A 15,649-nucleotide genomic window follows, 5' to 3' on the forward strand; every position below is an offset into this window, starting at 1 on the left:
GTAGACCTAATGACTGACTGTCTCAGAACGGCAGTACAGTAGCCTACACGTAGACCTAATGACTGACTGTCGCAGTACAGTAGCCTACACGTAGACCTAATGACTGACTGTCGCAGAACGGCAGTACAGTAGCCTACACGTAGACCTAATGACTGACTGTCTCAGAACGGCAGTACAGTAGCCTACACGTAGACCTAATGACTGACTCTCGCAGAACGGCAGTACAGTAGCCTACACGTGTAGACCTAATGACTGACTCGCAGTACAGTAGCCTACACGTAGACCTAATGACTGACTGTCTCAGTACAGTAGCCTACACGTAGACCTAATGACTGACTGTCGCAGAACGGCAGTACAGTAGCCTACACGTAGACCTAATGACTGACTGTCGCAGAACGGCAGTACAGTAGCCTACACGTGTAGAGCTAATGACTGACTGTCTCAGTACAGCAGTACAGTAGCCTACACGTAGACCTAATGACTGACTGTCTCAGTACAGTAGCCTACACGTAGACCTAATGACTGACTGTCTCAGAACGGCAGTACAGTAGCCTACACGTAGACCTAATGACTGACTGTCGCAGTACAGTAGCCTACACGTAGACCTAATGACTGACTGTCACAGTACAGTAGCCTACACGTAGACATAATGACTGACTGTCTCAGTATAGTAGCCTACACGTAGACCTAATGACTGACTGTCCCAGAACGGCAGTACAGTATCCTACGCGTAGACCTAATGACTGACTGTCGCAGAACGGCAGTACAGTAGCCTACACGTAGACCTAATGACTGACTGTCACAGTACAGTAGCCTACACATAGACCTAATGACTGACTGTCACAGTACAGTAGCCTACACGTAGACCTAATGACTGACTGTCTCAGTATAGTAGCCTACACGTAGACCTAATGACTGACTGTCCCAGAACGGCAGTACAGTATCCTACGCGTAGACCTAATGACTGACTGTCGCAGAACGGCAGTACAGTAGCCTACACGTGTAGACCTAATGACTGACTGTCTCAGTACAGCAGTACAGTAGCCTACACGTAGACCTAATGACTGACTGTCTCAGTTCAGTAGCCTACACGTAGACCTAATGACTGACTGTCTCAGAACGGCAGTACAGTAGCCTACACGTAGACCTAATGACTGACTGTCGCAGTACAGTAGCCTACACGTAGACCTAATGACTGACTGTCACAGTACAGTAGCCTACACGTAGACCTAATGACTGACTGTCTCAGTATAGTAGCCTACACGTAGACCTAATGACTGACTGTCCCAGAACGGCAGTACAGTATCCTACACGTAGACCTAATGACTGACTGTCGCAGAACGGCAGTACAGTAGCCTACACGTAGACCTAATGACTGACTGACGCAGAACGGCAGTACAGTAGCCTACACGTAGACCTAATGACTGACTGTCTCAGTACAGTAGCCTACACGTAGACCTAATGACTGACTGTCTCAGTACAGTAGCCTACACGTAGACCTAATGACTGACTGTCTCAGTACAGTAGCCTACACGTAGACCTAATGACTGACTGTCGCAGTACAGTAGCCTACACGTAGACCTAATGACTGACTGTCTCAGTATAGTAGCCTACACGTAGACCTAATGACTGTCTCAGAACGGCAGTACAGTAGCCTACACGTAGACCTAATGACTGACGCAGAACGGCAGTACAGTGGCCTACACGTAGACCTAATGACTGACTGTCTCAGTACAGTAGCCTACACGTAGACCTAATGACTGTCGCAGAACGGCAGTACAGTAGCCTACACGTAGACCTAATGACTGACTGACGCAGAACGGCAGTACAGTAGCCTACACGTAGACCTAATGACTGACTGTCTCAGTACAGTAGCCTACACGTAGACCTAATGACTGACTGTCGCAGAACGGCAGTACAGTAGCCCACACATAGACCTAATGACTGACTGTCGCAGAACGGCAGTACAGTAGCCTACACGTAGACCTAATGACTGACTGTCTCAGAACGGCAGTACAGTAGCCTACACGTAGACCTAATGACTGACTCTCGCAGAACGGCAGTACAGTAGCCTACACGTGTAGACCTAATGACTGACTCGCAGTACAGTAGCCTACACGTAGACCTAATGACTGACTGTCTCAGTACAGTAGCCTACACGTAGACCTAATGACTGACTGTCGCAGAACGGCAGTACAGTAGCCTACACGTAGACCTAATGACTGACTGTCGCAGAACGGCAGTACAGTAGCCTACACGTAGACCTAATGACTGACTCTCGCAGAACGGCAGTACAGTAGCCTACACGTGTAGACCTAATGACTGACTCGCAGTACAGTAGCCTACACGTAGACCTAATGACTGACTGTCTCAGTACAGTAGCCTACACGTAGACCTAATGACTGACTGTCGCAGAACGGCAGTACAGTAGCCTACACGTAGACCTAATGACTGACTGTCGCAGAACGGCAGTACAGTAGCCTACACGTGTAGACCTAATGACTGACTGTCTCAGTACAGCAGTACAGTAGCCTACACGTAGACCTAATGACTGACTGTCTCAGTTCAGTAGCCTACACGTAGACCTAATGACTGACTGTCTCAGAACGGCAGTACAGTAGCCTACACGTAGACCTAATGACTGACTGTCGCAGTACAGTAGCCTACACGTAGACCTAATGACTGACTGTCACAGTACAGTAGCCTACACGTAGACCTAATGACTGACTGTCTCAGTATAGTAGCCTACACGTAGACCTAATGACTGACTGTCCCAGAACGGCAGTACAGTATCCTACACGTAGACCTAATGACTGACTGTCGCAGAACGGCAGTACAGTAGCCTACACGTAGACCTAATGACTGACTGACGCAGAACGGCAGTACAGTAGCCTACACGTAGACCTAATGACTGACTGTCTCAGTACAGTAGCCTACACATAGACCTAATGACTGACTGTCGCAGAACGGCAGTACAGTAGCTTACACGTAGACCTAATGACTGACTGACGCAGAACGGCAGTACAGTAGCCTACACGTAGACCTAATGACTGACTGTCTCAGTACAGTAGCCTACACGTAGACCTAATGACTGACTGTCTCAGTACAGTAGCCTACACGTAGACCTAATGACTGACTGTCTCAGTACAGTAGCCTACACGTAGACCTAATGACTGACTGTCGCAGTACAGTAGCCTACACGTAGACCTAATGACTGACTGTCTCAGTATAGTAGCCTACACGTAGACCTAATGACTGTCTCAGAACGGCAGTACAGTAGCCTACACGTAGACCTAATGACTGACGCAGAACGGCAGTACAGTGGCCTACACGTAGACCTAATGACTGACTGTCTCAGTACAGTAGCCTACACGTAGACCTAATGACTGTCGCAGAACGGCAGTACAGTAGCCTACACGTAGACCTAATGACTGACTGACGCAGAACGGCAGTACAGTAGCCTACACGTAGACCTAATGACTGACTGTCTCAGTACAGTAGCCTACACGTAGACCTAATGACTGACTGTCGCAGAACGGCAGTACAGTAGCCCACACATAGACCTAATGACTGACTGTCGCAGAACGGCAGTACAGTAGCCTACACGTAGACCTAATGACTGACTGTCTCAGAACGGCAGTACAGTAGCCTACACGTAGACCTAATGACTGACTCTCGCAGAACGGCAGTACAGTAGCCTACACGTGTAGACCTAATGACTGACTCGCAGTACAGTAGCCTACACGTAGACCTAATGACTGACTGTCTCAGTACAGTAGCCTACACGTAGACCTAATGACTGACTGTCGCAGAACGGCAGTACAGTAGCCTACACGTAGACCTAATGACTGACTGTCACAGTACAGTAGCCTACACGTAGACCTAATGACTGACTGTCTCAGTATAGTAGCCTACACGTAGACCTAATGACTGACTGTCCCAGAACGGCAGTACAGTATCCTACGCGTAGACCTAATGACTGACTGTCGCAGAACGGCAGTACAGTAGCCTACACGTAGACCTAATGACTGACTGTCACAGTACAGTAGCCTACACATAGACCTAATGACTGACTGTCACAGTACAGTAGCCTACACGTAGACCTAATGACTGACTGTCTCAGTATAATAGCCTACACGTAGACCTAATGACTGACTGTCCCAGAACGGCAGTACAGTATCCTACGCGTAGACCTAATGACTGACTGTCGCAGAACGGCAGTACAGTAGCCTACACGTGTAGACCTAATGACTGACTGTCTCAGTACAGCAGTACAGTAGCCTACACGTAGACCTAATGACTGACTGTCTCAGTTCAGTAGCCTACACGTAGACCTAATGACTGACTGTCTCAGAACGGCAGTACAGTAGCCTACACGTAGACCTAATGACTGACTGTCGCAGTACAGTAGCCTACACGTAGACCTAATGACTGACTGTCACAGTACAGTAGCCTACACGTAGACCTAATGACTGACTGTCTCAGTATAGTAGCCTACACGTAGACCTAATGACTGACTGTCCCAGAACGGCAGTACAGTATCCTACACGTAGACCTAATGACTGACTGTCGCAGAACGGCAGTACAGTAGCCTACACGTAGACCTAATGACTGACTGATGCAGAACGGCAGTACAGTAGCCTACACGTAGACCTAATGACTGACTGTCTCAGTACAGTAGCCTACACGTAGACCTAATGACTGACTGTCGCAGAACGGCAGTACAGTAGCTTACACGTAGACCTAATGACTGACTGACGCAGAACGGCAGTACAGTAGCCTACACGTAGACCTAATGACTGACTGTCTCAGTACAGTAGCCTACACGTAGACCTAATGACTGACTGTCTCAGTACAGTAGCCTACACGTAGACCTAATGACTGACTGTCTCAGTACAGTAGCCTACACGTAGACCTAATGACTGACTGTCGCAGTACAGTAGCCTACACGTAGACCTAATGACTGACTGTCTCAGTATAGTAGCCTACACGTAGACCTAATGACTGTCTCAGAACGGCAGTACAGTAGCCTACACGTAGACCTAATGACTGACGCAGAACGGCAGTACAGTGGCCTACACGTAGACCTAATGACTGACTGTCTCAGTACAGTAGCCTACACGTAGACCTAATGACTGACTGTCGCAGAACGGCAGTACAGTAGCCCACACATAGACCTAATGACTGACTGTCGCAGAACGGCAGTACAGTAGCCTACACGTAGACCTAATGACTGACTGTCTCAGAACGGCAGTACAGTAGCCTACACGTAGACCTAATGACTGACTCTCGCAGAACGGCAGTACAGTAGCCTACACGTGTAGACCTAATGACTGACTCGCAGTACAGTAGCCTACACGTAGACCTAATGACTGACTGTCTCAGTACAGTAGCCTACACGTAGACCTAATGACTGACTGTCGCAGAACGGCAGTACAGTAGCCTACACGTAGACCTAATGACTGACTGTCGCAGAACGGCAGTACAGTAGCCTACACGTGTAGAGCTAATGACTGACTGTCTCAGTACAGCAGTACAGTAGCCTACACGTAGACCTAATGACTGACTGTCTCAGTACAGTAGCCTACACGTAGACCTAATGACTGACTGTCTCAGAACGGCAGTACAGTAGCCTACACGTAGACCTAATGACTGACTGTCGCAGTACAGTAGCCTACACGTAGACCTAATGACTGACTGTCACAGTACAGTAGCCTACACGTAGACCTAATGACTGACTGTCTCAGTATAGTAGCCTACACGTAGACCTAATGACTGACTGTCCCAGAACGGCAGTACAGTATCCTACGCGTAGACCTAATGACTGACTGTCGCAGAACGGCAGTACAGTAGCCTACACGTAGACCTAATGACTGACTGACGCAGAACGGCAGTACAGTAGCCTACACGTAGACCTAATGACTGACTGTCTCAGTACAGTAGCCTACACGTAGACCTAATGACTGACTGTCGCAGAACGGCAGTACAGTAGCTTACACGTAGACCTAATGACTGACTGACGCAGAACGGCAGTACAGTAGCCTACACGTAGACCTAATGACTGACTGTCTCAGAACGGCAGTACAGTAGCCTAGCATAGTAGATGTTTTGTAAACCGCGGTCTCTTTCCAGTCTTTAAATTGCGGGTGCACTGTTTGGATGATGGAAGTGTTATTTTGTGAGTGAAGGAATAAAGGCAGGTAGCCTGAAGGGGACGCCTTTTTTGTTAAGTGATGGTTTGACAATCGGATGAAAACGTCATGACTGGTTGTGTTTCTACCACGTTAAAGGTATAGGAGGCGTGTCCACAAGGCTAGGGGTAGGAAAAGCTTTCCCTGAAGAAAATGGATTTAAATCACCAAAATTAAAGGCCCAGCCTAATTAGCTTGCTTCTGTGTGCGATATATATATATCACACACAAATATATATAAATAAAATACAATCATTTAAAATAGGCTACTACACCAGAAAGCCCAACTTGGCCACAGAGGATCATTAGCTATGTTAAGCTGTTGGTTGTTTTAAGCCTAGAGTAAGAAGGGCCTGCAACTTGGCCTCAGAGAATCATTAGCTACGTTAAGCTGTTGGTTGTTTTAAGCCTAGAGTAAGAAGGGCCTGCAACTTGGCCTCAGAGAATCATTAGCTACGTTAAGCTGTTGGTTGTTTTAAGCCTAGAGTAAGAAGGGCCTGCAATATTGGACAGCAGCGCTGCAAATACCAAATATATTGTTGTTTTGCAACCCAGTCATACATATCGCAATATTTTAAAAATACATTCACGGAAAAACTGTTTGGAAAGCAAATTACTATTGCTGTAACGACTCCAATCTGTCTTTTAGGTATCACAATTCTTAACTTAATTGAGTAGCTGATCTTATTTTTGTATTTTTTTTGTAGTATATATTATTAGCACCAGCGAAGAAAATCGTGCATATTCACTGTCTTTATCATTGGGTCAGTGACACTTTCGTTTGTTTTTGGACAATAATTTCCTCCTCCAGGTTGGATGGGATGTTTATAGTGTATTTGTCTCCCCTTTTCGTAGGCCTTTCATATCGATCAGACTTCGTTTTTATTGATCGCTATGCCCTCTGGGTGTCGGTCGGTCGCTGTGCCCTCTGGGTGTCGGCCGGCCGCTATGCACTTTAGGTATGGTTTTGCTGAGTTCGAGTGCTCTGAGCTCTAACACACAACGCTAATGGCTGTGATGCTATCTGTAACAAGAGCCACCTTGTTGTTATGGTGACCATGCCACAGTGAAAGTCATAAATGCTTGAGGATGTGGAGTCAGTGTTCTTAGTGGCTCTCTGGAGGGACCAACCTCCTGGCTAGCTGTTGGTACAGTGTCTCTCTGGAGGGACCAGTCTCCTGGCTAGCTGTTGTTACAGTGTCTCTCTGGAGGGACCAGTCTCCTGGCTAGCTGTTGGTACAGTGTCTCTCTGGAGGGACCAGTCTCCTGGCTAGCTGTTGGTACAGTGTCTCTCTGGAGGGACCAGTCTCCTGGCTAGCTGTTGGTACAGTGTCTCTCTGGAGGGACCAGTCTCCTGGCTAGCTGTTGTTACAGTGTCTCTCTGGAGGGACCAGCCTCCTGGCTAGCTGTTGGTACAGTGTCTCTCTGGAGGGACCAGTCTCCTGGCTAGCTGTTGGTACAGTGTCTCTCTGGAGGGACCAGCCTCCTGGCTAGCTGTTGGTACAGTGTCTCTCTGGAGGGACCAGTCTCCTGGCTAGCTGTTGGTACAGTGTCTCTGGAGGGACCAGTCTCCTGGCTAGCTGTTGGTACAGTGTCTCTCTGGAGGGACCAGCCTCCTGGCTAGCTGTTGGTACAGTGTGTCTCTGGAGGGACCAGTATCCTGGCTAGCTGTTGGTACAGTGTCTCTGGAGGGACCAGCCTCCTGGCTAGCTGTTGGTACAGTATGTCTCTGGAGGGACCAGTCTCCTGGCTAGCTGTTGGTACAGTGTGTCTCTGGAGGGACCAGTCTCCTGGCTAGCTGTTGGTACAGTGTGTCTCTGGAGGGACCAGTCTCCTGGCTAGCTGTTGGTAGAGTGTCTCTCTGGAGGGACCAGTCTCCTGGCTAGCTGTTGGTACAGTGTGTCTCTGGAGGGACCAGCCTCCTGGCTAGCTGTTGGTACAGTGTCTCTCTGGAGGGACCAGTCTCCTGGCTAGCTGTTGGTACAGTGTCTCTGGAGGGACCAGTCTCCTGGCTAGCTGTTGGTACAGTGTCTCTCTGGAGGGACCAGTCTCCTGGCTAGCTGTTGGTACAGTGTCTCTCTGGAGGGACCAGCCTCCTGGCTAGCTGTTGGTACAGTGTGTCTCTGGAGGGACCAGTCTCCTGGCTAGCTGTTGGTACAGTGCGTGTCTGGAGGGACCAGTCTCCTGGCTAGCTGTTGGTACAGTGTGTCTCTGGAGGGACCAGTCTCCTGGCTAGCTGTTGGTACAGTGTCTCTGGAGGGACCAGCCTCCTGGCTAGCTGTTGGTACAGTGTGTCTCTGGAGGGACCAGTCTCCTGGCTAGCTGTTGGTACAGTGTCTCTCTGGAGGGACCAGTCTCCTGGCTAGCTGTTGGTACAGTGTGTCTCTCTGGAGGGACCAGCCTCCTGGCTAGCTGTTGGTACAGTGTCTCTCTCTGGAGGGACCAGTCTCCTGGTTAGCGGTTGGTACAGTGTCTCTCTGGAGGGACCAGCCTCCTGGCTAGCTGTTGGTACAGTGTCTCTCTGGAGGGACCAGCCTCCTGGCTAGCTGTTGGTACAGTGTCTCTCTGGAGGGACCAGTCTCCTGGCTAGCTGTTGGTACAGTGTGTGTCTCTGGAGGGACCAGTCTCCTGGCTAGCTGTTGGTACAGTGTGTCTCTGGAGGGACCAGCCTCCTGGCTAGCTGTTGGTACAGTGTGTCTCTGGAGGGACCAGTCTCCTGGCTAGCTGTTGGTACAGTGTGTCTCTGGAGGGACCAGTCTCCTGGCTAGCTGTTGGTACAGTGTCTCTGGAGGGACCAGCCTCCTGGCTAGCTGTTGGTACAGTGTGTCTCTGGAGGGACCAGTCTCCTGGCTAGCTGTTGGTACAGTGTGTCTCTGGAGGGACCAGTCTCCTGGCTAGCTGTTGGTACAGTGTGTCTCTCTAGAGGGACCAGTCTCCTGGCTAGCTGTTGGTACAGTGTGTGTCTCTGGAGGGACCAGCCTCCTGGCTAGCTGTTGGTACAGTTGTCTCTCTGGAGGGACCAGCCTCCTGCCTAGCTGTTGGTACAGTGTCTCTCTGGAGGGACCAGCCTCCTGGCTAGCTGTTGGTACAGTGTCTCTCTGGAGGGACCAGTGTCCTGGCTAGCTGTTGGTACAGTGTGTCTCTCTGGAGGGATCAGCCTCCTGGTTAGCTGTTGGTACAGTGTGTCTCTGGAGGGACCAGCCTCCTGGCTAGCTGTGTGAACACTGTACTGCTGCATGTTGTAGCAATAACAGAGAACGACAGCCCTTTTGCGCTCCCTCCCTGCCTGACTTATGTTCTCCTCAGAGGTATACAGATGGGACCGGTTTCAGATTGTAGCCTGATGCTATAATATGACCATAGGAACACTAAGGCAAAGTGTAGCTGATTACAGACAGGAAAGGATGGGACAGGGCAGCTCTCAGGCTTTGACCTGTGAATATATGATCGTTCTCTGCCTCTGCCCTCCCTCTCCCCTCTCCTCCCTGTGCAGCACAGAGCAGCAGTATAGAGCAGGAGAAAGCGTAGTCATAAAGCAACCTGATCTGACTGCAAGCCGTCCCATCAGCCTGTGCAAAAACCCGGTGACTTGCCTGAAGCTACAATGACAGCAGGGAGAAGAGACCAGTCCACTATATCAGGCTCTCTGAGTCTGGACTGGTCAGAGTTACCATGAGAACAGGAGGGGAGGGCAGCGACGCCCAATGTTTCTGGGGACTGCTGCAGTTTCACAGAGGATGCAGCGTCCTAGGGAGTTTTCAGGATCGCAGACCGGTGACAGGAAAGAAGTGTCAGACCGGCAGTAACTCACTGCGTTGTCAGAAGAGGAATAGAGAACAGCAGAGCAGAGGGAAAAAACACCACCGTTTACATCCCTGAGGAATAAAACACCACCGTTTACCACCTCGAGGGGATTTGTTGATTTTATTTTTCTAAAATGCAAACTCCACATTTTTCCCTCAGCGGTCTTGGCGATGATGGAATACCTACATGTTCCAAACAGGAAGTGCAGAGAGCTGAGTCCGGAGGCTATGCGCCATAAAATTCAATATTCTGTCCAGGAACTGACAGATTAAAGCAGACAAGGACATGGCGTATATGTCAGAGTCAGGCGTAGAGACCGATGGCGGCTCTTCCTCCTCCTCCCTGGCTCTAGCTAATGATGATGTGGGGGCCCCTGAGTGTGTGGTGCTGTCTCGGGTTCCTGAGCTAGTCCGAGAGCTACTAACCATCAACGGCCAGGGAAGAGGGGAGGAGAGGGAGAGGAGGCTGGACCTAGCATGGCTCAAACTCAAACAGACCGTCCGCAGGAAATGCAACCTATTTGAGCACCTGCAGGTTAGCATGGTAGCAATATGCACAAGGCTGTGTCTCTGTCCAAAGTACGGTAGCACCCTATTCCCTATGTAGTGCACTACTTTGACCAGGGGACATTTGGGACAGGTGCTTTTGTTCTTCGATCTAACATGGTTGAGTACACACGGCATGTGTCACTTAGTGGTCATGGAGTGTTTCCCATCTGAAATGGGATTAGTCCATGTGATTGGTTGACTTATGATTGTAGAATGAATAATGGCACCCTATTCCCTTTATAGTGCACTATTTTAGACCAGGACCCATAGTGCACTAAATAGGGAATGTCATTTATTGTCCCCTTATGCCATTATATATTTTCTGTTATAACGTAGTACATGGGCTTGATTTTAAGAAATGTGATTAATATAATATTTTCTATTCCGAGAAAAATTGAAACTTTTCAGGGTTTCCGTTAAGATGGAAAATATTGCGCTGTACAACGTGACGGTCGGGAGTAGGCTACAGTATAAAAGGATTGGAGGTTTCTACATTAATATCGAAAGGGCATAACATTTCCACACCCTAATTGTAGTGTAACCAATACTCATTTTGCCTATGCTAGGCCTACAGTATATCTAAACATATTTCTTTTCAATGACTCGATTCTCCACCAATAACTACATTTAGATATTAATTTAGAGTCCTCCAATCATCTAAATGTAGTTATTGGTGGAGAATCAAGTCATTGAAAAGAAATATATGTTTAGATATACTGATTATTTGTGGGTAGCTGGACCTCCAAAGCTCTATTCTTCATGGCTATCTGGCTGGCTAACAGTAGTAGCTAGCCAGCTAGCCCTATCAACAGTTGCCAGCTAGCCCCATCAACAGTAGCCAGCTAGCCCCATCAACAGTAGCCAGCTAGCCCCATCAACAGTAGCCAGCTAGCCCCATCAACAGTAGCCAGCTAGCCCCATCAACAGTTGCCAGCTAGCCCCATCAACAGTAGCCAGCTAGCCCCATCAACAGTAGCCAGCTAGCCCCATCAACAGTAGCCAGCTAGCCCCATCAACAGTAGCCAGCTAGCCCCATCAACAGTAGCAGCTAGCCAGTTATCCCTATGTTTAGATATACTGTAGGCCTAGCATAGGCGAAATGAGTATTGGTTGCACTACAATTAGGGTGTGGAAATGTTATGCCCCATAGATGATTGGAGGACTCTAAATTAATATCTAAGGGGCATTTTCCGTTAGGGTCTGTGAGAATATCTAAGGGACTTTTATATAATTCTAAATTAATTAATTAATAAGAATCACTTTGTTTAAAAAGTAACTATATTGGCGATTTCATTTTCATTTAACCTCGAGTGAGCGAGGAAAAATGCAGTTCTTGAACATGAGGTGAGACATTCTCACTAATTTGTAAATAAAGCCAGTTTGTTATTTAGAATTATTTATTTCTGGAGAAACTTAACTTGATTATTTAGAAGACATTACTTGCTTATATTCAGTCAACACATATATCTTAAGAATAGAAGGCTATATATAACAATATTTGAGATTATTTCATTTAAAAAAATAACGGTGAGCGATTGTAATCTGAATAAAGGCAAAAATAATTTTATAAAGGCCAAAATATAGCCCTGCTAATAGCCATAATGACGCTGTACAACGTGCCCTGCTAATAGCCATAATGACACAGTACAACGTGCCCTGCTAATAGCCATAATGACGCAGTACAACGTGCCCTGCTAATAGCCATAATGACGCAGTACAACGTGCCCTGCTGATAGCCATAATGACGCAGTACAACGTGCCCTGCTAATAGCCATAATGACGCCGTACAACGTGCCCTGCTAATAGCCATAATGGCGCCGTACAACGTGCCTGCTAATAGCCATAATGACGCAGTACAACGTGCCCTGCTAATAGCCATAATGACGCAGTACAACGTGCCCTGCTAATAGCCATAATGGCGCTGTACAACGTGACCGTGTGTTTGAAGGAGTATTTTCCTGTAAGCAACAATTTGTTTGCCTTCGTTAGACAACTTTTTTCCAATATTTCTGTAATTCAGTCATATTTATTCCCATAGTAATTCATTATGGATCCATAACTAAATCAACATCTGCATTTTGAAAGATGATTTTTTTATCATTTTATTAACAAAAGCATAAAGATGCTGATGAAGAAATACAGTACTATACAGTATATGCTTTCACATTTGGGTAATAAAGCATTTAAAGCATTTTGAAGAAAAGCCACCTGCATTTGTTTATTAGGTGACTATACAGTCTGACAAGTAAACACAGCCTACAATACATACTGTAGTAAACATGGTAAAGTGCCTAATTTCTTACATAAGGGAGAGCAGGCCATGTCCAGACTTTCTCAGTGACCTCAAGTACCTTCAATAATTGCTGTACTAGAGAATTTGGGAGACCAGGGTTCAATCCCCGACGGGGAGAAAGGAGTAGACTCTCCTTGTAAATAAATGTGTTAACTGATTTCATGTGTTATTTCATAGTTTTGATTTCTTCACTATTATTCTACAATGTAGAAAATCCTGGAATGAGTAGGTGTGTCCAAACTTTTGACTGGTACTCACTTAATTAATGAATTAAATATTATGGTGTTTCTACTCCAAGAAAAACTAAAAACCCGTTTCAGTTAGGATGGAGCGGAAAATATGGCGCTGTACAACGTAACGGTCGGCAGTACAGTTCTGGGCTAAAGAATCCCAATGTCGTGCTGGCAGGGCACGCGGGAGACTGGGGTTCAAGTCCCCGACAAGGAGGAAGGAGTAGACTGTCCTTGTAAATTAGAATTTGTTCTTAAACTGACTTGCGTAGTAAAATAAAAGTTACGCTAAGAGCATAACATTTATACACCCTAATTTTCTAATTCTAGTCCAACCAATACCCAAACCGAGATTAAGTTCAAATAAAAATCTCATTAATTTATCAAGACCAGTCCTCATGCTTGTCTCAGAGCAGTGTGAAACGGTGTTAAAATAGTTGTAGGCTTTTGCTTCTAACTTCAATATTCTCTTTAAATTACCTACACCACTTTTAACAGCACATGACTCAACACTAGTGAGACTCATGTCTCCTACAGTATATCGAAAATATGACTTGACTCTCCGCGAATAATTACATATAGAGGATTGGAGGAATAATTACATATAGAGGATTGGAGGAATAATTGCAGATAGAGGATTGGAGGAATAATTGCAGATAGAGGATTGGAGGAATAATTACATATAGAGGATTGGAGGAATAATTGCAGATAGAGGATTGGAGGAATAATTACAGATAGAGGATTGGAGGAATAATTACAGATAGAGGATTGGAGGAATAATTACAGATAGAGGATTGGAGGAATAATTACAGATAGAGGATTGGAGGAATAATTGCAGATAGAGGATTGGAGGAATAATTGCAGATAGAGGATTGGAGGAATAATTACAGATAGAGGATTGCAGGAATAATTACAGATAGAGGATTGCAGGAATAATTACAGATAGAGGATTGGAGGAATAATTACATGTAGAGGATTGGAGGAATAATTACATGTAGAGGATTGGAGGAATAATTACATGTAGCGGATTGGAGGAATAATTACAGATAGCGGATTGGAGGAATAATTACAGATAGCGGATTGGAGGAATAATTACAGATAGCGGATTGGAGGAATAAACCATTATTAGTTACATTGTTTTAGTTTGAACCTGCAGACTGACACTAAGAACGGGAACGTTCCCCTAGTGAGGGCCTTTTATTAGTGCAATGCCCCTTAAATATTTTGGAGATTGTTACAAATCAGCAAGAAAAAGGCCATTCTTAAACATGGGGTGAGACATTGTTACTAATTTATTAAAAAAGCCTGTTTAGAATTAGAATTATTTGTTTTTAGAGGGAGAAATGCATAGTCTTAGACCGTTGCGTCACTCAGGCGCTGTACAACGTGACCGGTCGGGAGTGGCCTACACTACTACTACTACAGTAAGATAAATAATCCTAACAAATTAAATAATACAAACCTTAGTGTAACAACAGTTTTACTAAGCAATACTGAAGTCGTGCACAATTAAGTTTCAATTTCGGTTTATGTCGCCCATTCATTGTCAGTTAGAGACATAGTAGGACCCAAAAGCATAATCAGTGCTCTAACTCCCCCTTGTGGTGGTCTGGAGCAATGAAGTGGTGACGCAGGGTACCGTACTAAACCACAAATTACCTATAAGTCCCGCGGCGTAAGCGCACAACTTTTTAAAGGAGAAACCACTGTTCTATTGTCCCCTAACAGCATTATATCTCCTCTTTTGTCCTCTGTTGTCCCCTTATGCTATTCTCATGTATGCCATATTATCTCCCTCTCTCCCCCAGCAAGACCAGCTGTACACGTGGGCAGCGGTCAGCCAGCCCCCCCACTCCATGGAACACTTTGAGGGCCGGGCCCCCCTCCCTGGGCACCTGAAGACCCTGTGGCCCCCACCCAGACCTGTGGGAGACGATAGACCAGGCCTCATGTACACCGAGGAGGGTAGGGGCCCTCACCACATCCATATAGATACTATTATACTGTAGAGACTAGATCTGAAACGGCTAACTACTGTAACAGACCAGGTCTCATTACACATTGTTATACGTTCTACCAAGGTGGGAAGGTGCCCTCATCAAAACAGTTACTAACTTCAGACTGTTGTACTTGTTTTCTCCTTTAACTCTCACTGGTGCGGATTTTGCAGATGGAGTCTAGAAACGTTAACTTCCTTAGCCAGGGTGTAAGAGCTCGTAGCCTCGTCCCTTAGCCAGGGTGGAGAGCTCGTAGCCTCGTCCCTTAGCCAGGGTGGAGAGCTCGTAGCCTCGTCCCTTAGCCAGGGTGGAGAGCTCGTAGCCTCGGCTTTTGTTCTGTTAGAGTTGAGCTTCCTGTTTTATACCAGTGGTTTTAAGAGGACGTTGCGTCTCTGTGCCTTGATACATATGACCAGCGTTAATTTAACCCAACAGTGTAGATTTAAGGAAAGACTTGTTTCTAATCTGGATCTCTTCTTTCCTGCTCTGATACCTTTAGAGGGCGATGAAGGTAAGTTACATTGTGAATGTGTTTCTGCATGGTCATTTAACTCTTTCTTTTTGGCCTTGCTCGTCATGTGCTGTC

General features: G+C 46.7%; 1 protein-coding gene across 1 annotated transcript in view; it reads left to right on the forward strand.

The window, feature by feature from the left end:
• Positions 1-15,649, forward strand: part of LOC135573611 (formin-2-like) — a 164,509-nt gene that overhangs the window by 60,143 nt on the left and 88,717 nt on the right. The window contains 1 exon segment of the mRNA XM_065022872.1: positions 14,875-15,031. Coding sequence (XP_064878944.1) covers positions 14,875-15,031 — 157 coding nt within the window.

Source organism: Oncorhynchus nerka, linkage group LG10 (genome assembly GCF_034236695.1).
Source record: "Oncorhynchus nerka isolate Pitt River linkage group LG10, Oner_Uvic_2.0, whole genome shotgun sequence".
NCBI classification, from domain to species: domain Eukaryota; kingdom Metazoa; phylum Chordata; class Actinopteri; order Salmoniformes; family Salmonidae; genus Oncorhynchus; species Oncorhynchus nerka.